The sequence below is a fragment of the Anser anser genome (assembly GCF_964211835.1).
Source record: "Anser anser genome assembly, chromosome: 13".
NCBI lineage: Eukaryota > Metazoa > Chordata > Aves > Anseriformes > Anatidae > Anser > Anser anser.
This window is the reverse complement of record NC_139734.1, coordinates 3,234,846-3,261,728: the sequence shown is the minus strand read 5'-3', so window position 1 is coordinate 3,261,728 and position 26,883 is coordinate 3,234,846. Positions and strand designations below refer to the sequence as shown.

The 26,883-nt window shown below is 43.1% G+C and overlaps 1 protein-coding gene across 4 annotated transcripts in view; it reads right to left on the bottom strand.

Annotated features, from left to right (window-relative positions):
- The window catches only part of SH2D1A (SH2 domain containing 1A), a 30,348-nt gene extending 4,315 nt beyond the window's left edge, over positions 1 to 26,033 (bottom strand). The window contains exons 1-2 of one of the 4 annotated variants that reach the window (XM_083798018.1): positions 25,773 to 26,033; positions 24,006 to 24,090 (exon numbers count right to left, since the gene is read on the bottom strand). In XM_083798018.1, coding sequence (XP_083654144.1) covers positions 24,006 to 24,028 — 23 coding nt within the window. In that variant the 5' untranslated portion in view covers positions 24,029 to 24,090; positions 25,773 to 26,033. The other 3 variants (XM_083798016.1, XM_083798015.1, XM_083798017.1) reach the window with 3 other exon arrangements.
- Between the last annotated feature and the right edge of the window lie 850 nt (positions 26,034 to 26,883).

Sequence of the window (26,883 nt, the reverse complement as noted above, 5' to 3'; positions counted from 1 at the left end):
AGAGAAAATCCCTGTCATGATTTGTGAGCTCTCCCCGCCACCGCTCAACTCCCAGCACGATGACATTCGGAGGCATGTGACATGCCGCCTCTCCCTCCCGTCAGGGCTGCTGCGGGGGCAAGCTCCCCGTGCAGCAGCGGAGGCGCCGGCCTCCTCTGGGTGCGACCACATCACCACCTCACGCACCAATTCGTCTTGCGTCCCCACAGACATGGCTTTCTGCCTGCTGCCATGTGGACCTGAAAGTTGGCTGGCTGTGCTCACCTGTTGGGAACCTATGGAAGAAAGCAGCTGCCTCTGCTTCCCCCAGCAAGCCCAGCTGCTGCAGCCCTTTGGGGACTTTTGTAGGGGCCCAAAAAGAGCCCTTGGTGTGAAAAACCCACTGGGGTTGCAGAATGAGGGAAGGATACAGAAGGACGGCACTGCTCTCCCATCTGTCCCATGGCAATGCAGCCACCCTGGTCAGGCCTCACCTGGAGTACTGTGTCCAGTTCTGGGCTCCCCGGCACAAAAAAGACAGGGATCTCCTGGAGAGTCCAGCGGAGGGCAACGAAGATGATACGGGGCCTAGAGCATCTCCCGTATGAGGAGAGGCTGAGAGACCTGGGTATGTTCAGCCTTGAGAAAAGAAGTCTGAGGGGGGGATCTTATCAATGTTTATAAATACCTTAAGTGTGGGAGACAAAAAGATATGGTCAACCTCATTTCAGTGGTTTGTGGGGACAGGACAAGGGGCAACGGCCACAAAATGGAGCACAGGAAGTTCCGCAACAATATGAGAAAGAACTTCTTCATGTGAGGGTGACGGAGCACTGGAACAGGCTGCCCAGGCAGGTTGTGGAGTCTCCTTCTCTGGAGATATTCAAGGCCTGTCTGGACGCCTACCTGGGCAACCTGCTCTAAGGAACGTGCTTTGGCAGGGGGGGTGGACATGATGATCTCTTGAGGTCCCTTCCAACCCCTACAATTCTGGGATTTCAGTCTCCCATTTTAGACAACCTTGTACTATCATGTCCTTTCTTAAAACCTCTGGGAGCCTATGTATTCAGTGTTTCAAGAGCAGCCCTATCTATCTGAAAATGACAAGGGTCTTTCCTTCATCTGGGCACTTAGATCACCAGCTAAGCCGTGGTTACTGGAACTAGGATTTTACAGCCCACAGTGTGCTGGGAAATACCAGAGGCACCTTGGCATTTTGTCCCTTCTCTCTGAAGCAGCTATCTGACCAGCTCCACAATCTTTTTCTTTCAAGCCTCAAAACAAACAGGATCAGTTTGTAAAAAATCTAAACCTCACTCTCTTGCCTCCTGTTTTTATAATACCCTGCATATTACCAGGCCTTGTTCTTGGTTATCCTGAAGCCTGCCAACTGCTTCAATCTCTTTAAAATCCGTTTTTTTCCAGAAATGGCTCAGTTGTCCAGAAAGCTGCCATCTGTTGTTTCTTTCATTTTCTCTTCCTACGAGATTGCATAACTTGAATTGCTTGAGGGGCTGGGGTGCTGCCCTGACTCTGAAATGTCTGATGGCTTTTAGCACTCTGCCAAATGGGTTTAGTAAGCCAGACAAGCTGAAAAATAAAGGCCAGATTAAGTAACATTCAGGACAAAGACGGGTGAGCTATGCAGTAGACACCTATCATGTATAAAAAGAGTTCCAACTATAAAATAACTCAACTAAGCCTAGAGAAAACTCAAAGAATATCTCAGATAAAAGCCCCTGAGATACAGAGAAAGGAGCAAGACTTTGGGAACATGGAATTATTGAGCACTGCATGGAATACGGGAGGGGTATGACATTCCTATCACGGCCTTGCAAGCACAAGTGGGAGCTCTGCACTCATCTGACAAATCTACATTTTTTCCCAGAAGAGGAAAGAATGTGAGGCATGAAGGGGGCTTACTGCACTTAAGCTGAAAAACACAATGGTATCATCTGTTGGCTCTGAAGCCATCAGCAAACAAAGCCAGAACAGAATAGAACAGTGATGGCCCAGGCCCACCACCCACCACGCCTGCTTTCTCTGAGGAAATGCACAAAGGATGCGTTTTGTAAAGAACATGAACAGCTAGATTTTCCCATTTTGCTACTTTCCATTGGTGTCTTTCTTTCCACAAAATGAGTTGCAGCTCTTCTGGTAAGTACTCTCCTAACGAATGTGATCTTATCAAAACTTTCTGTTAAACAGCAGGAACTTACTTCATTACCACTTCAAGGTGCTTTCTACCTTCCACGCTTGAGCGTCATGATTTTGGTATACAAAGTTCTTTTCAGTGCTACATGGGCACAGCCTCCTGCAAAAAAGCTTTTTATGATTTAAATTACCCAACATTTACTGAGATCAGTGTGGGATGAAGGCAGATCAAGCTGTTTTTCTTAAAAACAAAAATTAAATATTAAAATTGAGGTTGTGTAGAACACTGCCTCCAAATAGGAAAATACATCAGGAAAAAGCATTTACTGGAGCTTAGACACAAGAAAATCCCCAGCCACCATTAGGGGACAGCTCCGTTTTCTTTATTTTAGTCAATTCATGACAGAAATAAAGGCTTCTAGTGTGACACAATATTCCTGTATGTGGTGTGGAGACATAGCTATAACCAAAAGCCGGGCATTGGGTGGCACTCATCAGCTGGGGCCTCTCACACAGACCTGCTTTGAGGTCATTGCCTGGTCAGATGCAGGCCAGGTCCACCTCAACCTGAGTTTAGTGACCTAAATTTGTCTCCTTGCTGGAGAAAACCAGCAGGAGGTGGACAGATGTAATTGAGAAAAGGATTTCAGAGAGCACTCTCACGGTGACACTTGCTTCCCAGCATTTCTTGGACGATGAGCATCTCCTTACAGCCAGGAAAGATCCAGCAGAAGGCTCCCCACATCCCTTCACTCTGCCCAAGGACTGCCACAAGCCTCACTCACAATTGCAAAGCTCCTCCTATGCGCCAGTGAAACACAAGGGATGGGAGCAATCATGAATTAACGGCATGATGAATGGTGCCCCATAGATTCTTGATCAAAGGCAAAAAATGCCAAAACGGTGATGAGGGCAAGAAGAAAACATCCATTGCTATGAAAATAATATTGGATAGCACTGAGGAAACAGTGATTTGGTTACCATTAATGACTTTTTTGAACTCGTTTAACATTTTTTTTCTTTCCCCATGTGAAAGGATGTGTTATACCAGCTGGGAACTCTTCTAGCACTGTCCCCATTGCAATACCATAACTGGGAAAACTTTGTCAAAGGAAATTCTCAAAAAAGTTGCTATTACAGGAAACAGTCCATTTTGTATGATAGCTTTTTTCTTCATAGCTAGATAATTCCTCCCAAAGAGCTACAAAGGCATCATTCACAGATGACATACTGAGACAGCATCTGTCTAACTGTCCTCTCCACTCCTCCTTTTCAACTGTGATCAGACTTGTTAAAGCAGCATTTGCTTTAACAGGTGAATAATTACAATCTTCTGCACCATTGAAATAGCCAGAGGTTATTAGCTGCATGCTGCATCTTAAAATTAACCATGACATTTCAGCTGCATGGTGTATTTTAAAATCATTTCCAAATGTTTTGTATCTCAGTTGGGAAATTTTATTAAACTAATTTGTATTCATTTCTGGTTCCAAAATGGAACAAATATAAAGGGAGAAAGACAGAGAGACAGGGGGAAAGCCATGTCAGCAATAAATGGCATCAATTTCTCCCTCTTCACATAACTTATTCTGATGTCTTTGCACTGTACTAGTAAACTCCTCTTACCTGGCACATTTGCGTCTTGGACTTACCTGAGAATTTCCCTTTATGAAATTGGTTAGGGACAAGCCAGTGGTATGGTTTATGAACAGAGGTCCAGAGCATTACATACTGCCCAAACTCAGCTTATAACTTTGTCACGTCTCAGCCCTTCAGGCTGAAATTTTGTCTCTGGGGTGTTTGCCTCAGACTTCTCTAAGGTATGGAGAATGGGGAAGTGCCAGGAAAGGCGACATGGTAGGAGAAGCAATGCTTTATGGAAGGAAAGATGGGGAGCTGCCTCTGTGCAAGCTGGACAGGGAAACAGCAATGAAAACTGAAGCCCTGAGTGAGTCGGTCTGAGTAAGGAAGAGGGTGAAGGGAGGTGAAGCCTCAGGGGACTTCAACTGGGAGCCGCATGAGAAGCCAGAGGTGAGGAGGGGTGAAGATGGGTGATTTGGAAGCAAAAGAAGAAACAAGGGAACAGCCCTCAGCAATGCAAGCAAAGTCTGCAGGCCATACAGCTGAACTCCTGGTATTATCAAAATGCTTTCCTGTCACCTTCGCACTGAGATCCCAAAGGGTACTGTAGCCCTTAGCATCCTGTGTCACAGTTTCTCATGTGTGAAACAGAGTTAACAAACTCTTCATCTCACAAATTGAGATAATGTTTACACACCACGTCATACTATGGAGATGAGTGCTGCAAGAGAGCCCATGGGGGAATCACTACTCCTGTATTCAGAGCAGGGTTTCAGCAGCACATAGCAAACAGCATGCAAGAGCCTGAGAGGGTCTGGCTACGGCTGCTTCTGCCTCACCCAGAGTATTTGGGCTGCAGATCTGCTCCTGAATTCCTGCTTGGAGGGACCAAGCCCAGGCAGGTGACCCCATCCCAGGGGGTGACCCTGGTGTGGGCACATGGGCAATGGGAGTAGCTGCGGAGGTGGGAGATGGCTGCCAGAGCACCCAACCTCTGAGAGCAGGGGAGCCCCGCGTCAGTGTCAGGAGCCTGTGCGTATTCGCCATGTACTCGTCGGGGACCCCCAGCCCATACTGCACGGCCTCCCTGCTGTGGTGGTGGCGGCAGCCACTGAGAAGACAAAACAGTTGAAGTCAGCCATCCACTTAAAGTGCTTTCTTTTTCCTCTTTTAATTGTTATGTTTCTGCTTGGTTTATGAATCATGGAAAGGCCAAAGAGTCTTGTTAGTTAATGTAGGGGAAAATCCTGTTTAAACTTGTAGCTCCTCAGTCTGTCCTGGAATTTGCATTTTCTGGTTGACAAGCGGCCTGGTTCCTGCCTTATTTAGGTTTCAGACACACAATCAAGGTACAGCAACTTAGCAATTACCACCCATCAGCTAACCCAAGCTGAAGAAATAGCACTCGCATTGAGCTGATATGCAAGACCCAAGCTCTATGTCAGCAAGAGTGAATGAAATAGCTTAAATCAGTGTTTACACGGTCCAAAAAGTCTGACAGAGTTACTGTAGCTTAACTCACAGTAGCACTCTATACACACCCCCCTGAGTTTACACTTCTGATTCCCCTACCAATGCTTTTCTGGTATTTACCCATGATACTGAATCTGCTACTAGGGTGAGCTACCGTGATGCTAGGGCATGATAAAGAAACGCATTCTTTTGATTTTTCTCTTCTGAAATTAACAGCCTGAACGGACATGTCAAGTCTTGTGAAATGCCTGCGAGTTTATGTATACACAGTTTTCTGTGGAAGATTGTCAGCATCTTCACCTTTCGAGCACTCCTGACAATCGGCAGAAGAGCTGCTGATTTACCTACTGGGAGAGTGTGCAGCCTTGCTGAGCAGGTATGATGCTCTGGTAGAAGGTGGTCCAGCCAAAAGCAATGCCTCAAACAGGAGCTTCTTGAAATTTGGAAATAAAATAAGAATTGATTCAAATCTGAGACAGTAAAAGGAAGGAGCTTATTTTATGGTTAGCCAGTAGCTAAGCTTCATGAATAATTATGTCCTCCAGAACAGTACCTCACAAGGCAAAAAAAAAAATTATGATAAAAGGTTATCTGGTGAAAATTCTTTCATTTTAGACCAAACTCACAAGAACTGCAATAGATAAAACACTGTTGATAGCACTGCAAATGACAGTTTCATATTTCTACAAAACATTTCTGGGTTTGCTTGGGAGTGATTCAGTGTAGCTCATTATTAGATTTCCTGTTTCTCTCCGAGCAAGGTAGGCACAGTTCTGACCATAAAATCCCTGGACCTGAAATCACTGCTTGAACTAAATCTTCAAAACTCAGGCCTGGAAAATCAAGCTAGAGCTAATCTAGGTTTTGTCATCTAACAATTTAACTCATTCTGTCATTTACTGATTGGTTAGCATAGTGACTACCCACCCTTCAGGCTGTCTACCTTTCTAAAATCTTTCCAGGAAAATCAGTGGAATACCTGAAGGCCATTAGACACGTTTTTCTCGGCAAAGATGAAGCTCACTCTGATGAGCAGGGAGCTGAAATACCTCCACTGTGCTGTAAAATTTTTTTTTTCAAAGCTGAAAATAGTGCATGGTATTTACACCAGCAACCTTGAATTGAGAGGCTCCTCCTCGGATAGAAGCTTTTGTTCCAAATTACATTTTAAATGATGATGATTATTATGTTCAGTGTTATAATAAATGCAATTATTCTGCCATTTCTATCAAACATATTACATGGGAAACAAAAGAAATGCTAAGCCAAAGCTGACTCGTGATCCTGTATCACACCTTCATGCTGTACACCTGATACATCTGCCGCATCAGAAAGTTTCAGCACGTTGCCTGAACTTGTGCACTGCGGTTATGGTGACAGAAAAAATAGCTTACGTAAAAGTCTGATGGGACTGCAGCCTATCCCCACTGCCATTACCGTTGCTTCAAGAGCTCTAAACAGTTTTCAATTCCAGCTTTTGATTATTCCCTGCAAATTGAATGCAGCACAGCACATGAATGGCTGATTTCAAACAAACGATCTGAACATACAGTTTGACAAGTATGTCATGTTTAGCTGAACGTTCACTGAGAAATATTTAAGGGTCTGAAACAACTACTAACATGCTCAAGTATATGAATCTTAAGACCCAAACTACAACTGCTTTATCTTTGCCAATTCAGGCATGAGCTGCTTGTTTCTGCATGTGCTCTCATATATCTGTAAAGGAAAGTGGCGCTTTTGGTACTCTCAGGCATTTTATTCATGCATTTTTCAGGCACAGCTTAAGAGGCTGCTTCCCAACCTAGCCCCTGTTATCGTGTCCTGTGTCCCCCCATTGACTTCATTAGGAGCAACATGCACAAGGGATTTCTGAGGGTGGTGAAAACATCAAGGGGGATATTGAGCAACAAGGAAACTGTACCAGTAAAGAAAGCTTCCCGTAACAATTGTATGCTGTTATTAAAACCTCAGAGTGCTGAATGTAGCATGTTTACAGGTAAAATGTGTACATTGTTTTTTTAAAGAATACACGTTTCTTCTATCCCTGTTGTAAGGAACAGCAAAAATCTTCTTTCTATTCAACTCTAAACAAATTTCAGGAAATGATCCTGCTCCTCCGTTGACACTTTCAAACACTAATGAATGACATCCTTAAAGTATGTATTATCAATTTAATAGTGGTATCCATACCACAAAGATCTTGGAAGCGTCTTGCCAAAAAAGCATTGCCAAAGGATGCAGGCAGCATTTTTGTTTGCAAGAGCCCCAGGGGACCCTAGTCCAAATCAAAACCCTTCTATTCTTCCATGCATAGTTTAACTGTGGTCTTAAAATATTTCTGAAAGTGGGTTCTTTATGTACAGCCACACCAAAAACTGTTCTCTCTTTGAAGACTATCAGGCACACCGTGACTTGGGGCAGCAGAAAGCAGCACTCAAGGAAGATAAAGAATACTTCAGGAGAAAAAAAGAAGAGAGAAAGCAGAGTTTTCTAGATAAATGTGCTGACAACAGGGGCCTTGCTGCCGCAGTTACCCATCTCTATAGGTCAGGTTTTATGCTACCACCTGTCCCTTTTATGCTTGCCCTGTAAAATCAGCGTCAGTCGCAAGGCATTCCTGAAGTCTTTGACTCTTCTCCCTTTTAAAGGTCAGGGCTCCACTTTTTAATTGAAAAAGCAAAAGGTGAGTGAACCTGACTGTGAACACCGCTGCCCTTATTACATGTGTTAGGAGGCTCAAAGACTGCCAAAATATGTTAGGGCTTTCTGGGAGTGCCCAGTGGGGGCTGGCATCACAAACTTACACCATCTTTCAGAAAGGGGAGGCATTGCTTGAGCCACAGCAATGCAAAGGCAATCACAGGACTTTCTAAATGCTGTACCTGGAGCTGGACATGCGGGGCAACCACCTGTGTCGTTCAAGCTGATCAAATATTGTCATCCAAAATTTCTTTTCTCATTATTGGAACTGTGATTTCAGTTTTGTCAAGTCCCTTCTCCCTTCCCCATGGTAAAAATAAAATAATAAATAAAATAAAATAAAATAAAATAAAATAAAATAAATAAAATAAAATAAAATAAAATAAAATAAAATAAAATAAAATAAAATAAAATAAAATAAAATAAAATAAAATAAAATAAAATAAAATAAAATGCTTAAGATGGTTGGGGTCTGGGGAGCTGGGGTTTCTTAGATTTGTTTTGTCTTACTTCTCCAGGGAAGTGCAGGGAGAGGTGAAAGAAGACAGACTGAAAGCGTTTTGGTTTTGGAAAGTGGGAACAGTTTTCTCTTTTTCTGTTCTACGAACAATAGAAACATCACCGTCAGTATGAAACATTTTCACTGCTGTTAGAAATTTTCACTGGGAAGATATTATTTTTTTTGTTTAGCTGAGATACTTTTTGCAATACACCTAGTGGTTCACCAGGCTTGTTTCTCAGGTTTCTAAAATTGCTTCAGTACTTCCAGTAAACACATGTTTTGCAGAGACTTGATATACCTAGGTATTTCTAGAGTGATCATCAGCATAGATTCTGAACAGAAATGTAAATTGCTGAATAATTTTGTTATTCCTTGTAATTTCTGTTATCTATTAGGAAGTATGAAAAAGCAGAGAGGTACTTACGCTTTCTTCTGTTTTCTTTTCTTTTTAATAAAGAGTGAATACAGCAACTGCTTGTTTCCTTCTTGGTTTTTACCAAAGCTCTCATGCACGTATGTGCTTGTCACCTGTTTCATCTCTGTGCATGCTGTTCAGACTTGAATTTGGAGGATTTGGTCCATTGCCAACACCAGGCTTAGCATCCTCCACTGAATACGTATCTACATCTCTAATGCCTTCTGTACTTGCTCCTCCAGACTCTCTACCGAAGTGCTTTGCTTTAGTAAATTTGCCTGTTAAAGCACTTCTGTAGTTTATGGCACACATTTCTCTAAGCTGTCATTGCTATCTCCAGTGTGAGACCATTTCCTGATATTTTTATGATACCTGTCTTCAAAGTTATTGTGTGATACGTTGCTTACTGTATCCGCTATTTCTTACATAATACTCTAAACTGAAATATTAGGGAGCATTCAAGCCAAGGCTTAACTCTACCATTTTTCAGCCACCTTACTGTCTGTATTGGACCATATTCATTGTAATATTTTTCATTTATTCTTTTTAAATCTGGATTTATCCAAGATGATATTGACAATTTCCCTCATACATTGTGGCTTATATAAAAAAAATAAAAAAGTTTTACATTCCAGAAGAAACCTGCATAGCATTCATCAGTAATATTTTTTGCTTTTCCCCTTTGCTTAGCATATATATGTTTGAATGTGACATAACATGAAGACATGAGTGGTCCATAATTTCCAGAAACAGTTAGGTTGGTCTTTTATCTTTTTCTCCAAAGCTTGCTGTAGTTAGCAATCCTTTCTGTTCTTCCTATTTTCATTATATATATATATATTAATTCATTCATGAAATTTCATCCTAAAGATATAAATTACCACTAACATGGCAAAAAATCCTAACTGTTGCGCACAAATGAAAAACCTTGTTATATACTTACAGCCTGATTTAGACTAACGGTGGATTTAATTTTAGGATTCTCTATTTTATGCGGCATTATAACATTCTGCCTGACCCTTTCTCTAATGCCTTGGTGTTTTACCTGCACTGACTGAGTTCTGAGTGTTAAAGGAGATATATCACCATTTCCTCTGATGGTTATTTAAAACAGATTCTGCTTTTATTGCCTATTGCCATCACTGGAATCATAGCACTCCTTACCTCTTGCTATGTCTACTGCATTTTCATTTAACTCAAGATGCTTCTTATGTCCCATTTTTCAGCTAGCTGTTAAGGGCTGAGGTATTTGTTAGCAGAGGCACCTCTCTTGGTTCACCTGATTTCATGAGAGAAGAAAGAATACATCTTCTGCCATGAAGACTTTTCACTAAAAGAAGGTGGTGTATTTTTGGATTGCCTATTACCTTCTTGCATCTCTCCATTTACTGCTCTACAACAGGGGAATAATAATGCTCACCCAGGGCTTAATTGCATATTGTTGGAAATGTATTCAAGACCTTTGGGGAAAACCTGACTTAGGACTCTTCCTCTGCTTTTTTTTTTTTTTTTTTTTTCTCGAAGTACCAAAGTGCCCTTTCGCTTTGCTCACCATTAGCTATTTTCTTTCTGGCCTTAACACAGTTTTCTCTTGCTTTTCTTCTCCTACTAACGCGACACTCATCAGTCTGTGCAGCCCTGGCAGACACATCTTTGTTCCGTTGGTGCTATGGTGATTTGTTGTACAGTGGTCTCTCTCAGGACTTCTCATTCCTCTGCCTATGCCAAAAGTAGGGTAATTAAAATGCCTCATTAAAATGAGGTTCTATGACTTTACAGACCCCAGTTCTCTTGAGCAAACCTCTCTATCCCCACTCTGACAGACCATCCCATTAAATATTTTACCTTTCACCCTATATGATGAAATATTACCACTTCGTATTTTGCGTACTTTAAAGGTAGTTCACTCCAAGCCCAATGGCTCACGGGACACCCAGCCTGACCAAGAGGATCCCAAAGCAAAGGCACACTCTGTGTGACAAAACGCTTTGCGCTGCTCTCCCCGATAAGTGGTGATGCTGGCGATGCTGTGGGTGCACCCATGAGCGCACTGGAGGAGCAGAAGATAGCAGGCACAAAGGCGAGCTTCTCAGCCCTTCATGGCACCTCACCCGCCCTTCCATGTTCAGACACTGTTCTGACTCACTACATGGGACCACGCCACGCCAAGGATGCCCAGGTTGGGATCCGCAGTGTCCCCAGCACCCCTACCGCTGCCCGTCCACCCGCACTCACAGCACGCAGAGGCAGTAGACCCCCGGGATGCTCTCACTGTCCCGCAGCAGGTAGCTGCCGTCAGTGCCCGCCGCCAGAAGCAGCTTCTCCCCGGCCTCACGGCTGATGCTCCCGTGGTAGATGGGCAGTGCCTCCATGGCAGGGCCGGCTCTCCCTGCACCTCAGCTGGCTCCTCCGCCGCACGCTCCCCTCCGTCGCGCCAGCCGGGCGGCAGATGTAAACAGGATGTGTTCACACTTCTGCAGCCTCTGCACAGGGCGAGATAGCTCTGAGGGAAGAGTGAGGAACGAACACGTTGTCTTTGCTTTCTGTCGGCGTGTTGTTGTATGGCTTTTTTTTTTTTTCTTTCCTTTGCCCCTATTTTATTTTGCTGTTTCGCAGGCTGTGACATCCTTGCAGCATTGCAGCCCACATGCTGAGGGACCGTCTCAAGGCCTGCTCTTCCCAGGCAGCTCCCTGCTCGGCCAAGATGGGATGCAGTGACCAGCATGAACAAAAGCAGGGGCAAAGAGGAGCGAGGCAGGACCCTGAAGGCCCTCTGCGAACCAGGGATGTGTTTTTTAACCTCTTATTTGTGAAATCCACAAGGGTAAGAAACCAAAGGCGGCAAGCTGGCCTCACAGCCCCACCAGGCCACTCACCTCAGTCCTCAGGTACGCTGCTCCACAGCGGCCGGCCTGGTGTCCAGAAAGGCTGACCCTGACTGATTTACCTAATGAGGAGTTATTTTCGTAGGCTTTGGTGGTGTTTAACCACTGCTAATGCTCATTGGTTTTGCTCGGAGGCAGGCAGCCTGAGCGTGGGCAGGGAGGCCCCACACATCCTTCCTGATGCCATCGGCACTGCTGTCACCCGCACATGCAGGCAGCCGAAATCCAGACACCTCTGAGCAAAAGCTATTTATCTCAGCTGCTGTGGTCACACATATATTCCTCAGCGTGCTTGTCACCTGAGAGCCCCTGTACTCTTGGGCTTGCACACGGGTCTGTTTGCAAACAGGCTGAAAACGTGAGTTTTTATTCCAAAGCAATTTCCACCCAACTGAGTGTATTGCTGGAGCTGAGCAGTGCTGAGGTGGCCCTGCCCCTCCACCAGGCCAGCCCCACCAGGCTGCCACATACTTAGGGCTGAATTCATCCCTGGTTTGGCCATGTCCTCACAGCTGGGCATATGAGGATGACCAAACTAAAAATACAATGATTTTGTGATCGCTGCTTGTGACTGATTCATTCTGAATTGAGCTTGCTGACGGGACCGGGTAAAATAAGATCATCTTACTGAGGTATTCATCAAACAGTGTGTCCTGGTTGAAGTTTAGGATAGGTAAAAAAAAAACTCTCTGTAGCCGCACACACTTAAGGAACAAGAAACAATAGTTAAAGAATAAAATAAGGGTTGCTCCTTTTAAGTTTGAATCAATTTAAATATTTTCTCTTTGACCATTTCGAAGTTCATGTCTTTCATTTCTGACCTTTGATACTGTTTTCCCTTAAAAATACATTTTTCAAATTACTTTTAGCTTTTCCCCCCGAGGGATGGGCATTTGCAGCCATTGTGTCACTGGGCAGCTTGTGGGTGGGTGCTGCACCCCAGTCGCCTACAGCCAAGCTCCAGTGTCACCGTGTTCCCTGCAGGGGCACCCCAGCGAGCCTCCCTGCCTGATACCAAAGGACTGAGACAGCTTTGGAAAAACCCAGCCTAAGAGGGACTGAAAACTTCCACTGCCATGTTTATGGCTCTTCGGGCTGGTAACACAAGTGCTCATTACCCCATTGATGTGAACCTAGGGACTCAGCTATCCTGCCCATTTTTTAAAATCTGTTGTTAAAGTATTTGCACAACAAAGTAGAGCTACTGCCTACTGCAAATGTGATTAATGTGGATAGTGACAAGGTGTAAGCAAAGAACTTGTTCCCTTGTGAATCTACTGCCTATTTTTTCTCATTTTCTAAGTTACCTGTACTTTTGGGGATTTCATCTAACTTTTCAATTTCTTAACCTATTTTTGTTATTAATTGCTGATTTCATAAAAAGTTTGTGTGTAGTTAGCTGGAAAGGAAAAACAGCCAGAGTCACCCAGTGCTGCAGGTCTCATTTTCCCACTCATCAGATTTCAACTGAAGCATATGTAGAAAATCATAAAACTTTTGACTACGAGAAACTCTCTTAATAAGGGAGTCACTGTACTACCAGGCCAGCTTACATCCTCCCAGCTGCTTGATGAAGCTATTACTGAAAAATAAAGAGCTGTAAACACCCAACTTTGCTTTTGTGGGTAAGGAACCCACAGAAGTCCACTGGCCAAACCCCGAAGCCAGGGTTTCTGTACAAATCCATTTATAGCTGTATTGTCTATGGGGATATGCAGCTTTAAGATGTAATGAAATGCTGGTTTCTGGGACAAGGTACTGGTGATTTCTTTAAGCACCCCAGGCCTGGCCCTGTAGGATGCTGGACACTCCCTTTTCTTGCTTGGTTTGTAGAGTATTCAGCATATGCTGGACAACAGAGTTTTGGTCCTTGACTAAATCAGTCCAGCAGTGCTTGCAGCACACTGTGAAAAATTATCTAAAAAAGACATGAAGGAAAGGAAGCACTTAACAGTGCTCTGAATTACTTGGCCATGAAAAACAGGCTTAGAAAGACAGGACTGCAACAGACCTCTTGGGCCATCAAGTCCAGTTCCCTGCTATCTTAGCCAAACACATCATATAATCCCTTTCAGAAACTCATTATACTCTGTCTTAAAAGTAGTTCAGGGTTTTTTGTTGTTGTTGTTTTTCCCACTGTTCTCATTGGAAAGCAATTGCAGAACATCACTATTCTGTTGTTTGGAAACCTGCTTCCAATTTCCATCCTAAATTTATTCATGACCAATTTATACTCATTTGTTCTTGTGCCAATGTTGTCCTTTAGTTTAAATAGATGTTTTCTCTGCCTGGAGCTTATGCCTATGCAGTATTTAGAGTGGCCTCCATCAGACTTCATTTTGCCAAGCTCCTGTCACACTTAAGGCTCTCCCTTCCTGTGGGCACTCTAATCGTCTTTTTTGGTAGCTTCCCAGGTGTGAAGTGAATCATTTGCGAACAGTGTACACTATCCGGGCTGCAATCTAACCTGTGCTTCATACAGTGTTACTGATGCATTTCATTACCCCAGGGAAAATCCTTTGCTTTGCGTGGTCTGTGTCTTTCCCCACCTTAGTCATTTCTTTCCCCTGAGCACCCAGGTGTAGTAGAAACCTGGTTAACAAGATCCAGCTGCATGATCCTGCACTCAATCGTTCTGAATCTCATCCAATTTATCTTATCCCAGTCCTCAAGGTCACTCAGTTCTTCCTAAATGAGAGATTTATTTGTCTCTGCAGTGACAGTACCTCCCTCCCTTATGCCATCAGTAAATTCCAGTAGCACACACTTATTTTTATGCCAGCATCATTAATAAAAAAAATGTTAAATAGTATCAGTCCCAAGGCTGATGATTGGGAAACTCACTACTTCCCTCAGAACTGATCTTCTCCTCCTACTACTCACTTTGTTATCCACTTTTCAATTTTTGTACTCATCTCCTATTTTAGCTAATAATTTTCCATATGGCACAGTACCAAATGCTGTACTTAAGTTTAAATAATTAGATCTAACCACTTCTTTTGTCTAGAAAAATCAAATATGATGGTATTTCAGGTGCCGGAACTTGTAGAAGTGCCTGAGAAGTGGAGGTAGAGAAGACAAAATTAAATCACTTCAAGTTTGTTGAACACCTGCAAAGACTGGAGCTGGTTTTCATTTTCAGATGAGCTGCTTCTTTCATACCTAGCAGTGACATTTTCATAGATTGTTGAATTTTGTAACAGTTCTGGATATAATAACACTAATGCAAAGCATCATTAAAATTCTTGGATGTTGTTAATTGCCTGAAAATAAGAATGACCTTCAGGACCTTTACGAAATTAATGCTGCTGCAGTACTGTTATAGGAAAGCCTTGTATAAAGACCTTTAAATCAAGATAAAAAGTAAAATATCTATATTGGTAGTTTTGCTGATACAGCGGTATTATCATAAATGCCATCTCTGTAGAAGTACTGAAAAAGCACCTTCAGAATCACTAGCTATTGCAATGTTTTTTTAAAAAGAATTAACTGGCAAAAAGCCACATTAAAACACATCTAACTTTAAATGTGATTCTCATTATTTCGTGTCACTTTCATTTTTAGTGTAATCTAACAAAATATTCAGAATGACTGTATAGAATAGCACTTGCAGACAGTCTTGCTATTCAAATAAGAAAGTAATACTGAGATTCAGTAAAACATTGGTTATACTACAGAGTACCTGCAGAGTCACCATTATCATGTCACCTTTTTGAGCTGAAATAAGAGAGATTGAAAAAAGCAGGCTATAGTTAACTAATGTGTTACAGGTCTCTGAGCATCGATACAGAAGGAGAATCCAAGGAAAGTTTGACTTAAGGTTTACACATTAGCATACATTTCTGCAGCCTTCATGTTACTTGTGATATTCTATATGTGTTGCTTGGAGGACAAAAAAAAAAAAAAAAAAAAAAAAAAAAAGTTAGAGAGTTATAATAAATAAAGTTTGGATTCAGGTGCAGGTTCCAAGCTTTATACTCCAGGATGCATAAATTGGACACATCTCACTCACTTTAGAGAAAGGCCAGCCTATAAAACTGAGTTGTCACAGAACTACCCAAATGTTTGGGTAAGTGTGAGGGAGGTTGCAGATCCAGGCTTTTGCCCCCTTCAAAATAAATAGATAGCCCAGGGGAGCATTCCTCACCCGGCAATATTAATTCCTGCAGTGGAACATTAGGTGCTGTGTAGAGTTCTGTACAGAGCTCAGAATTTGAAAAAATGATTTTTCTCATCACTTGGGAAGTGCATGTTTGGTGCTGTCGGTGGGAGCTGGTTATGGGGGAGACTGAGAATCCGAAAGATTATGGACCTTTATGAATGAAATTCTTTATACTCATCAATTTTTGTCCTCTGAGCACAGGTAAACACACACATACCATAAATGATGACATTTCAGTGAACTTTAACAAAGCTATTTCCTCTGTGTGGCCTCACAGCTTACCTGTGCTGTTGTTCTGATTGTTTTTTGAGCAAGATAACACTAAAATTGAAAGCTACATAACATGATGAAATTCATATTAAAAGTTATCTGTGTTTTAATGCGGTTTCTCTTACCAGTTACTATTTCGTACTTCTTTCTCCAGAAGCAGTGCAACAGCTGGCTATTTTGCAGGTGCATGTGCCTTACCCAAGCAGAGATGCCATTTACGATAATGTCAGCATGAACAGCACTACTCATAGAAGCTTGCACTTTTTTATTTTCCGCTATTACTCTTTCAACAACCCTTTCCCGTAAAATTCGGCAATGCACGGGTAGTCATGAGGATTAGGCACCCAGCTGCTTTGGGGACCAGGACCTCCACGTCTTTATGATTTAGCTGAACCAACTTCAAAGTCGACAGGGCTAAATCACATAATGACACTCTCCGGGTGGACTAAATGTCCACTCTGGAGCTCTTCCTGGATATATTCCTATGCGAGCAAGTCTGGAGTTGAATAAAAGCTTTAAAAACTAGATTTCCACATGACACACATGCACAGTAGTTAAAATTGATTTGCTGACATCCTACCCTAGTTCCTAATGGATATTTATCTGAATTACAACAGCACCATGTAATTAGGCATAAATAAGGGCTTTTGTTCTGGAGGGGAGGAAAGTTTATCAATTCCAAACCATATGCAATTGCGTGTCTAATCTCTTCCTGCAATTATTTCAAATGCACATCCAGATGATAGCATTTATATTCATTCTGAGATTCACTGAGTTTGAGACCAGAAGGGATCATTATACCATCTGGCCTGACCTCCTGGATATCACAGGCCATTACATTTCTCCAATTACCTCTATACTGAGCCCCCTAACATGTGTTTGACTAAAGCATAACTATTTTTGACTAAAGCTTATCTCCCAAAAAGGCATCTAGTCTTGATTTGAAGCCATCAGGAGGAGCAAATCCACTACTTTGTGGGTACTTTGTTCCAATGGTTAATCACACTCACTATTAAAAATGTAGGTCATGTTTCCAATTTGAATTTGTCTGGCTCCAGATTCTATCCGCTGGTTCTCGTTATACTTTTCAGAGTTAAGTTAAAAAGCCCTTTGGTACCCATAATTCTTTCCCCTCTGTAAGTGTTTATTCTCTGGAGTCAAGTCACTTCTCAAATATTCACTTTTTTTTTTTTTTTTGATAGGCTTTGCTGAACTCTTAAAAGTCACAGGGTAAAGAGTCTTCTGCCCATCTTGTCTGTGTATTTTTATTTTGTCTGGTATCTGTTTCAGCAGTGCCCAACCGCTTCTCGTGATGCCAACGAGGAACATGGGAGCTGCAGGCACACACTGAATTGCTCTCCTTGGATAAACCTCTGGTCTATAATGAAGCCTCTGCTTTCCAGTGCACCACTCTGCACGCACAGGGTGAGGGAAATGACAGCGTGCTGAAGTTTCATAAATACAGAATTCAGGACATAGCCTTTGATCCCAATGGGACCGGTTTATTGTATAATCCACATTTCTTTTACAACTGTGCTCACCTCCTCATACGCTAGTACCGATTTTGGTGACTTGCAAACTGTTTCACCTGAAACCAAACATTGCTCATGGCAAAATAAAACTGCTTTGTGCACATTCCTGTTTCTATCTGGACTGTATAGTATTTTGAAATTCAAGCGATAAGTCTACTTATAACAGCACAAAGGGAAAATATACAAATAGATATTTTTCTCTTAAATTCTTTGGTTCTAGGTGCTTTATTAACCAGTTTTAAACTAAATGTTAAAGCAAATAGTCCAGTTCAACCCTGCATTTGTTCGCCCTTGCACTGAGAGATTTTTCATTTCATAAATCATTCAGAATCCATAGCAGTGATGTTGTATTGCTCTCAGTACAGAAAAACACATGCACACGTCCACTCCAAGCACTTTGCATAGAGCACACGAGCCGTGCATCTCACTGCATGCTTATGGTACGAGCCAGGCTGACAGCAAAGCAGACACAATCTCAACGAAAAGAAAAAAAAAAAAAAACAAATTCTGGTTATACTAACTACTCTTTGAAAGTTTTACCTTAGTATTTTGGGCACAGATTGCTTTTCTGGCCTACATCACTGACTGCAACAACAAGAACAATTAACAACAACATTTCTGTCCTAAAAAAAAAAAAATTACTTTTAAAAAAACAGAACTGATGGCATGAGTATATACACACATACATGGTGCTTATGTATTTTAAAATACCTGCATGTATAAAATTTCTTTTTTCTAACAGATCCTGAAAAACTCCCTCATTAATCTGTATCTTTTCACACCGACGAAGGACTGCAGTAGAGTTACTTTACTTCAGCCCAGGAAAGAAGACCTGTCTTGGACTCACTGCCAGGTTGCATCATCATATCACAAGCCACATTGTTAGTGAAATGATTTGTAGGGCTAATCCCATTCTGACTGAAACCAACAGAACTGTCCTGCTCGTAGCGAGAGCTTGTGCAGGTGAAACTTTTCTCCGCAGTTAACAGGAAGCGAGTGTTTTTGGAGAACAGCGATCTTTAGGCAAGGACTACCCAGCATTTGCCTGCTGGTTAGCCCCGGCCCATGCTGCATGCTGTGGCAAAGGTTAGCAGATCCCTGCAGAGCCAGCGGCTCCAAGCAGCACAGTGAAAGTCTGTGGGTGGACTAAACCCACATCCTTTTAATTTCTCTATTGATTGCAGGCTAAATCAAATACAGCGAGAGAAAAGAGCAAATGGAATTGAGCTGGCCAAGCCAAGAGAGGCTCTTCCTCCTCCTATCATGGCTCTGTGCATTTAAGGCCTTTCTTTAAGGCCTTTCTGTAAGGCACAAGTGGGTTTTCCAAAGGCTGGACATTAACAGGATGGAGGCCAGATGATGCAGAGGAGTCACATACATCCAGGTCACTGCGTTCGATCAGTACCAGATGAGAGCCAGCACTGTCACACAAGTGCCCGCAGAAAGCTGCTCCCCCTTGACTGGCATGCTTTGGCAGCCTTGTTGGTTGGGAAGCTGTGGCCCAAAAGCATGGCTGAACACCCCCATGCCAGGGCTGAGGTAAACAAGCAGGACAAGAGGCAGAAGATTGTGTGTGGTGGATTGCTACTCTATTTTAAGATAAATAAAAATGCCACTGGCACCAAGATGCAGAGTCTGAAAGGAAAGCCTTTGCCTCTCTTATGGGTCTCGTGGCCCACAGCTCACACCCAAGCTGGAGTGGCAATGGCCAGGAGGAGTAGGAAAAGGCTCAAGGCACCAAAGGTGTCATCCTCCTTAGTGTCAAAGCAGAAGTGGAACCTGGAGATGAAACCTGCTGCCTGACATGGCATAACACCCATGAGAAATTGCTAGCAGGCCTACCTGACATAGGTACCAAGTGCCCACTGAGGTAAAGAGCACCTGCAAGGCCGCTGTCCCTGTGGGACCAGCTCCTAAAAGCAGGGTATGAAGTACCTCACACCTGAGTCCTGTTTCACTTGTGTGTAGTCATCATGACTCCCGTGGGGATGGTGGCCACGCACCCTGATGGTGTTTGGGGGCATCAGCCTCATCCTGAGCTCCTCACTTGGATGAGGTTGGACTCCCTGCTCCCTGGGACCTCATGCCTTTTTCCAAGGGAACTGCCCTCTAAAACACAACTGAGTCCTCTCACTTCTGGCAGTACAGGAAAAAAAAATGGTTTTTTTTGCCCAGTGCTTATCAAAAATTCCCTTATTGCAAGGATGTTAGCCGTGTCTGAATGATTTGCACTCAGACTTTCCAACCTGTAGTCCATAAAATATAAACACCGGGCCAGTAAGATTTAATTGCTTTTTCTCCATGGAAGCTTTTACTACGAGCTATTCATAAGCACACTTAGGGCTGTCTGAAAAAACACGTTAGGGCCTTGCTTACAGAGGAATGTGTTCTGGAATATTTTTCAGGCACCAGGCTGCAGTCACCTGCCTGCTGTAGAGACCTCAGCCCACCAGAGAGATCCCGGCCCACCAGGAGGAGCAACGCAGCAGCAGCAGGGCAGCCAGAACCCACGCTGGCACATGGTGAGGACAGGGTGCCAGTCCTTTGCCACTCAGACCGTGTCAGGTGGTCCTTTACAGATGGACTCAGCACATTGTTCTTTTGCTGCTAAATGTAGGTGTTTGACTTCAATTTCCTGCTCTTATCTGACAGCTAAAACCAGCAGAAAACTACCGTGTTTTTTTTTATTTTTTTCTACCCTAGAGAGCTCTTCATCAAATAAGATATTTTTTCCCCCACCAAGGTGTTTTAGAGCAAATTTTTAAGCAAAATATATTCTGATTTTATCTTCATTTAGTTTATTTTTGCATAAATATTTCATTAAATATTTGCCTTTTCTGTTGCTGAAACTCATTCTTCACCATTCTTGCTGCAATATTTTCACCCAGCAGTTCTAAAAAACACTGGGATGTTCCTGGCAGATTTTAGGTCATCATATTTTTTTAATACATTTTTCAAATTGTTGCCTTTTTTACTAAAATTACAGAGATGTCAAACTAACTTCTTTACTCTGTGATAGCATGTATATACTTTAACTGAAAAGCTGAAAAATTACTGAGTGAAAAAAGGAAAAGCAAATAAAAGTAACAGAAATGAGATAACTCTAGATACCACTCAGCATGTTTCACTTAACAGAAAAAGGGGCAAGCCCCTGGAGAAGAAAAGAAAATCAAGATGTGTACTTGTCCCTTGATTGAGCCATGTCTGGATTACAAACCAGTGAACCTCTAGGAATTTGGGGCCAGAGAGTTTCCTGGTAAATCACATTTTTAGCCCACCCCTTTCTTATTACTTGTGCCCCCTTGAAAGAGCAAGTTTGTCTTACTTTTGTAGGAATGCAGGCATGCCTTACACTTGGCTAATTTTACAGTAATAACAGTATCACCATAGGTGTGAAACCCCTTCCAATTAAGCGTCTGTAATCTGCCTTAATCGAGAAGAAAGTACAGATGCTTGACAAAAGTCTCCATCTTCCTATTCAGTCACAAGGAGGTGAAATTAACCCTTGTGGAGGTAAGATTATGCTCTCTTCACACGTGTTTAAATGTCATTCTTCACTTCCAATGGTAAAGGTATGCAGAGACAAAGCATTTATGGTACCACCATAAAAAAGGTATTATCTTTGCTTTGTTCTATACAGTTGGTGCTCTGTTAGTGCAGTATAACCGCTGCTGCCGTGATGGGTGGAAATCTAATAACATGAAACTAGACCACTAATTGTTGACGTCTTGGTTCTCAGTTCGCTTTGAGGCATAAAAAGCTGTTATACTGAAACCTTTTTAAATTACATTCAGTGAAAATTATACAGTAAAACTCATTCAGCAGGCTATTTCTTTCCATAGAAAATACAAAACTACCTAAGCCTAGAGCAGCATCAGGAACAACACAACGAACCTTTAGTAGTGCAATCCAGATCAACTGCTCGTAGAGAGCACCATTTCTCTGGAAAATGGCACTCACCAGTATGCAATGTGCATCCACTTTTCACTGCCCAAAGTTAAGATCTGTTTCCTTCCTTTCAGCCCATTTTCCCTTTCAGCATCAGCCCTGATTCTCCTCCGTCTCTTCCCCTCACGGAACATTACCTCCCACACCTTCACTGTGCTGTCCTCAGCTTCAAAGAAACAGAAACCTCCAGACAGCTGTAAGAAACAAAGCCAGTCCTCCGGCAATACCTGAGATGACGGCACCAGTGCATCTTTTCCTGATGTTTAGCAACCCTGGCACTTCCCTGCCACAGACAACATGTCCCTTTCCACCATGACACCCTGCAGCCAGATGAGCAGAGCGGAGGCACGAGTGTTTTCTCTACCCCTACCTATTTATCAGAGTACTTTTATGGTCTCTGCCCAAACACTATCTCAGCACTACAAGCAATCAAAGGCTAGCTCAAGCAGAGAAGGGTTTAATTTTGCAGGAGAACAAGTAGAAAGCTGATATCATCCATGGACTGAAGCAACCAGCCCAGTCAATGCTGGGCGCTTGTCCCTCACTTTCATGAGCACGTTTTGTCTAGTTAGGTAAAACCAAGATCAAAACTGCATCCAGGCCAGTGGATAAAGACTGCTATATCACCACTAAATGCAGAAGAAACACACTTCCGGTAAAACAATTCTAAAAAATGTGTTGTGAAATAGTTTAAGATCCCTCCATGTGAAATGCAACATGTAGTCTTGTATACACATTTCTAAAGAACTTAAAGCTCATATACAGATTTCAATCATCCCATAGCACTGTCACTCCATATTTCCAGCACCTAGCACGCATTTATACATGTGAGTCTGCAGCACTTTCAGTTTGCAACAAGTACAAGCTTAGCCTGATTTTACAGCCCGAGCCATGATGCCCATCCAGCAACCCGTGCTGTTTTACATGAAGAACAAGAAATTATTTCAGCTCTCAGGCAAACGTATGATCTTGCTGAACCCATTCATTTGTTTCATTTGTTCACCTTCCCCTAATACAGTGGGTTTTGGGTCCTTTTTGTGTGCACATCTTTTGTAAAGACAAATTGAAACCCAGATTGTGCCTCAAATACAGAAGATTCATCTGCTCTGGCTGCTAAAAGATGTTCGTCTACAACATCCTCTTGATTGTCCAGGCAGGAGATATGGGGAGAAAGGACCTAAGGTTCCAGATCAACTATCAAATGTTGATTAGTGGCTCCATTAGTATACAAAAATTGAATAAAGTCAAAAGCCCCACCCTAAACCTGGTTGGATTTTTTTTTTTCCCTGAAGCAGCAGTTTAGGACATAATTTGCCAACTATCATAACCATAATGTTATTTAAATTGAGTTCCTTCTGAATGTAATTTACTGCCAAGGTTTATTGAGCTTACTTTAACACTATATTGGGAGATTAAATATTAAACTATCATTTTAACTATTTTGTAAAGGTTACATTAGTACATTTCATTTCTTTATTACTTTATTGAATGTCAAGGTGCAGAGCACTCAGCACATCCTGACAGTGACTAGGAGATATAAAGGTCACGTCCCATACATTTGCTTCAAAGGTTCAACTTCTATTTTAACCAGAAAACTGCTCACCAATTAATGCCTACAACAAGTTAATAAAGTAGGGGTCATCTGCAACCAGAGCACCAGCAATGGTACAGGAAATTCTGACACAGGGAATTCTGCCAGCCCTCAGGACTCTCCCGTTCTGATGTGAGCAGAATTTGCCACCCGCACACAGAGCTCACCCCTGCCCGCATGGAGCCAGGAACATCGTGGCTGCAGTGGGTGTGCGGGTGGCTCCCTCTGCTCTCCAGAGCCCCAGCACGCTTCTGAGGGCCAGAGCAACTATAAATATTAATATGCAAATTAACTATTAACAATAATAAAATACATGACTGATGATTAACATAACAGGTGAAAATGGTAATAAATTCACTTTGAAGAATGTGCCTGCACTAGGCTTGCCCCGAGCACCCACACACGTCTTTTCTTTGTCATTACTGTATCTTTACATAATGTTTTTAAAATGAAATTAAAATATACATCATCAGTTGAAAATATTTTTTGTCTGCTTCAAAAGACTGAATTTGTCATAGCAGGGTTTAAATTGAATTAAGAAATGAAGTATTTGGTTAACGGGGCCCTTGACTTTTATTACAGATGAGTCTATCACTGCTATTGCAGTTTTAATCTTCTCAGGTTTCTTTTAGGAGCAGACCTGAAGTCATTAGTACTTGGGGGTGTTTAAAATTCAGGATGCAAGTAAAAGCAGGGGGGGTGATGAAGTGTCATGGGGTGCCCTGTACCAGTGACCCCCCCGGGGCTGCTGTTTTTCACTAGCGAGGCTCTGGCACACGCTGTGCGTGCCATGCCCTCTGAGCCACTCACCGCTCCAGCAAGAGGCACCGCATGGTCTGACGTGGGGCTTCAGCTGAAGGAAGAACTCATCTGCGATAGCTGTAGAGCAAGTCTTCTGCTGGAAGGAAGACCACACGTAGTCAATGTGGGCAGGAGAACCCCACCTGGCTCCTTCCCTCCGGTCTTGCTGCCCTCCCTCCCCACTGAGTCCCAAACCTGGAGCCCCCACACTGCCATGGGAGGCCGAGGCACCCACCTGCACACAGATGGCCTCACACAGGCACCTGAGAGCAGAGGGACCATCACCACCAGCAGGCCACCCTTTGCTGCATGCAGCACGGCACACCTGCAGCACCTCAAGCAGCCGGAACAATGACCTGCCCACGGTGACCAGCCAAACTCCAACTATGCAGAGCTCCCCAAGCCCCGGCTTTAAAACAAAATAACAAAAAAAGACTTTCATGATAGAGCTCATGTGGTGGGGCCCCAAGGAACTGCTCGGTAGGATGAGGTTTTTGGTCATTTCTCCCCTTGCACTGTTACCAAGGGTACAATGGAGAGCAGAAATGAGAAACCTAGGGAATTCTGTACAAAATTCTGCTGAGTGAAACTCAGTGAGATGTAAAAACCCCAAGACCACAGGGCCAGATGACATTTTGGCTACGTGCTGTGACCACCCGTGCACTCCTCTCACTGCATGCCCCTGGCCACCCGCAGCAGCAGCTCGCACACCTTGTTCTTATGTGTTGTGGTTTATATTGGTTTGCTTTTAATTCTGGTGCTATGAGGTTTGACACAAACGTGGAGATGTTCAACCAAAAAAACAGAGCTCTGCACGTCTACATGACAGCGTGCAGAGCTTGGCCCCGTGAAAACCAGGGTGTTGCAACCTTTTAGCACTTTGGGTGGAAGAGAACATGTGAACACCTCCAAACACACCCAGCATAAACCAGCTAAACCAGCTAAACCAACGCAGGGCTGCTCTGGACATCTGCAGCATGATTTCACTGGAGCGGGGAGGGAGTATATGGTTCAATATTTCCTATGATGCTTTTTTCCTTCCATTTTCTTTCTATATCTGGCTTATCTTTCTACTTTTCCTTCCTAATCTTCCATGCAAGTTTTCTAGTCTCTGGACATCTGTGCACCTTCTACAATACACTGGCCTGCCCCTCTTTAATGTGCTTAAATTTGTGGTGCTTGTTCTCCATTTGAAATTTGGAATAACTCAAGATAAATTTCAGACGGAAGTTTTTCATGTTGAATTTCAAATATATAGAAGTCAGTCCAGTGTAATGCACAGGTCCCTAGAAATGCATGAGCCAAGAAACTAAAATTCAGCTGGTCTTTTTTCTCCTGTACAATTTGTTCTTTATTATGACAACGCAAAACACTGGAAGTAAAAACAAAGAAGAAAAATTAGAATCTAGTTAGCAAGGGGAATATAACCTAATCCAAGCCACTTCTATACTTCCATATGCTGCTTAATGAATCAATTCTGACAGGAAAAAAGATTGCTGGAGCCTCAGGCACTTAATAACAGTGGGTAGCATAACCCATATTTCCCTTTAGGTGTCACTCTAAAAAGTTGTACGTACAATCTTTAGTGCTAATGTAATAAGAGCAGAGAGCGATGCTGTCAAAATGAGGAATTGGAATTTTAGCAGGCTGTGCCGCTTGGCCAGGGGTGAGGCCAGCCTCCCATCACTGTGTTGAGGCCGAGGGCAGTGCTGGACCCCACCACCAGCAGCTGAGATGTGCGAGACGGGGTTAGGAAAGGGTGGGTGAGCTACTCACACAAGACAGAGGTGTGCAAGCCTCAACCACTGCCAACAGAGCTGGTGCAGTCTGGAGACAAAAGGAGAAGTCACATTAATAAATTGCAGGTCATGGGGCTGCCTCCTGATTAGCAGAGATGCTGCAGGTGCCCCGTAGCACAAATAACAGCTGTCTGAAAAAAACTTTAAGATTTAGCCCCATCTTCATGCTGTATTACAGTGCACATACCCACCTGCCTCTTTTGACTTTTCTTTGGCCCCCACCCACAGGAGATCAGGATCCTACAGGTGCTGTGATCCCCCCCCCGTAATGCTGCCGTCCCTCCCCGCCTACGGCTGCCTCCTGAGTGCCCTCCAGAGCAGCCTTATTGGTATGTACGGGTGATAATCAGCAGTGAAATACTTTAGGGTTCATTTTAGTGAAGGATGTGAGGCTTGAATTGTATTATATTTTCTGGTAATTAATACTACGAAGGGATCCAGCACAGTGTAACAATAGCTATAAAATTGTTTCATCTACATGGAATGCGGAGAGAATAAATGATACCATATGAGCATTATTATTATTTTTAACTTTTCTCTGCTAAATCCTGTAACACCCTTCACAAACTTAGTTCCTTTCAGAATGACTTCTCAGCAGAAAATAGAACCAAGCCTCAAAGCAGAACATCAGGTCCCATCAGCACGAGCCCGGGTCAGCCAGTTCAGGTTTCCTGTCCTAACCCCTCCTCTGCTACCTGCTTACCCGTGAGATGCTCCCCATGCTGTGCCTGTTGCTGAATACCTTCTCTGTGCAAAGGAGAACAGATCAAAGACCTACTGCACAGAAACATAGAGACTTGACATGCTGGGGGGCAGGTTTAAAGGCTAATTTCTTAACAGTTGAAGTGAGGGAATCTTAATAATGCCGGGATGGCAAAGGAGCATGGCACAGCCACAAATCTCTTGAGCTCTCACAAATACCACAGCACCCACCACCGCCGCTGCTTCGTGTCCTTTGATGCCAAGCCAGTTTATGCAATTAATAACGCATCCCAGCCCCATCAACAGAGCGACCTGTCCTTGCCCCCAGGTACTAATCATGTGTCAAGGCAATTAATTGCAGCAATGTACTATATGAGGAAGGCTGC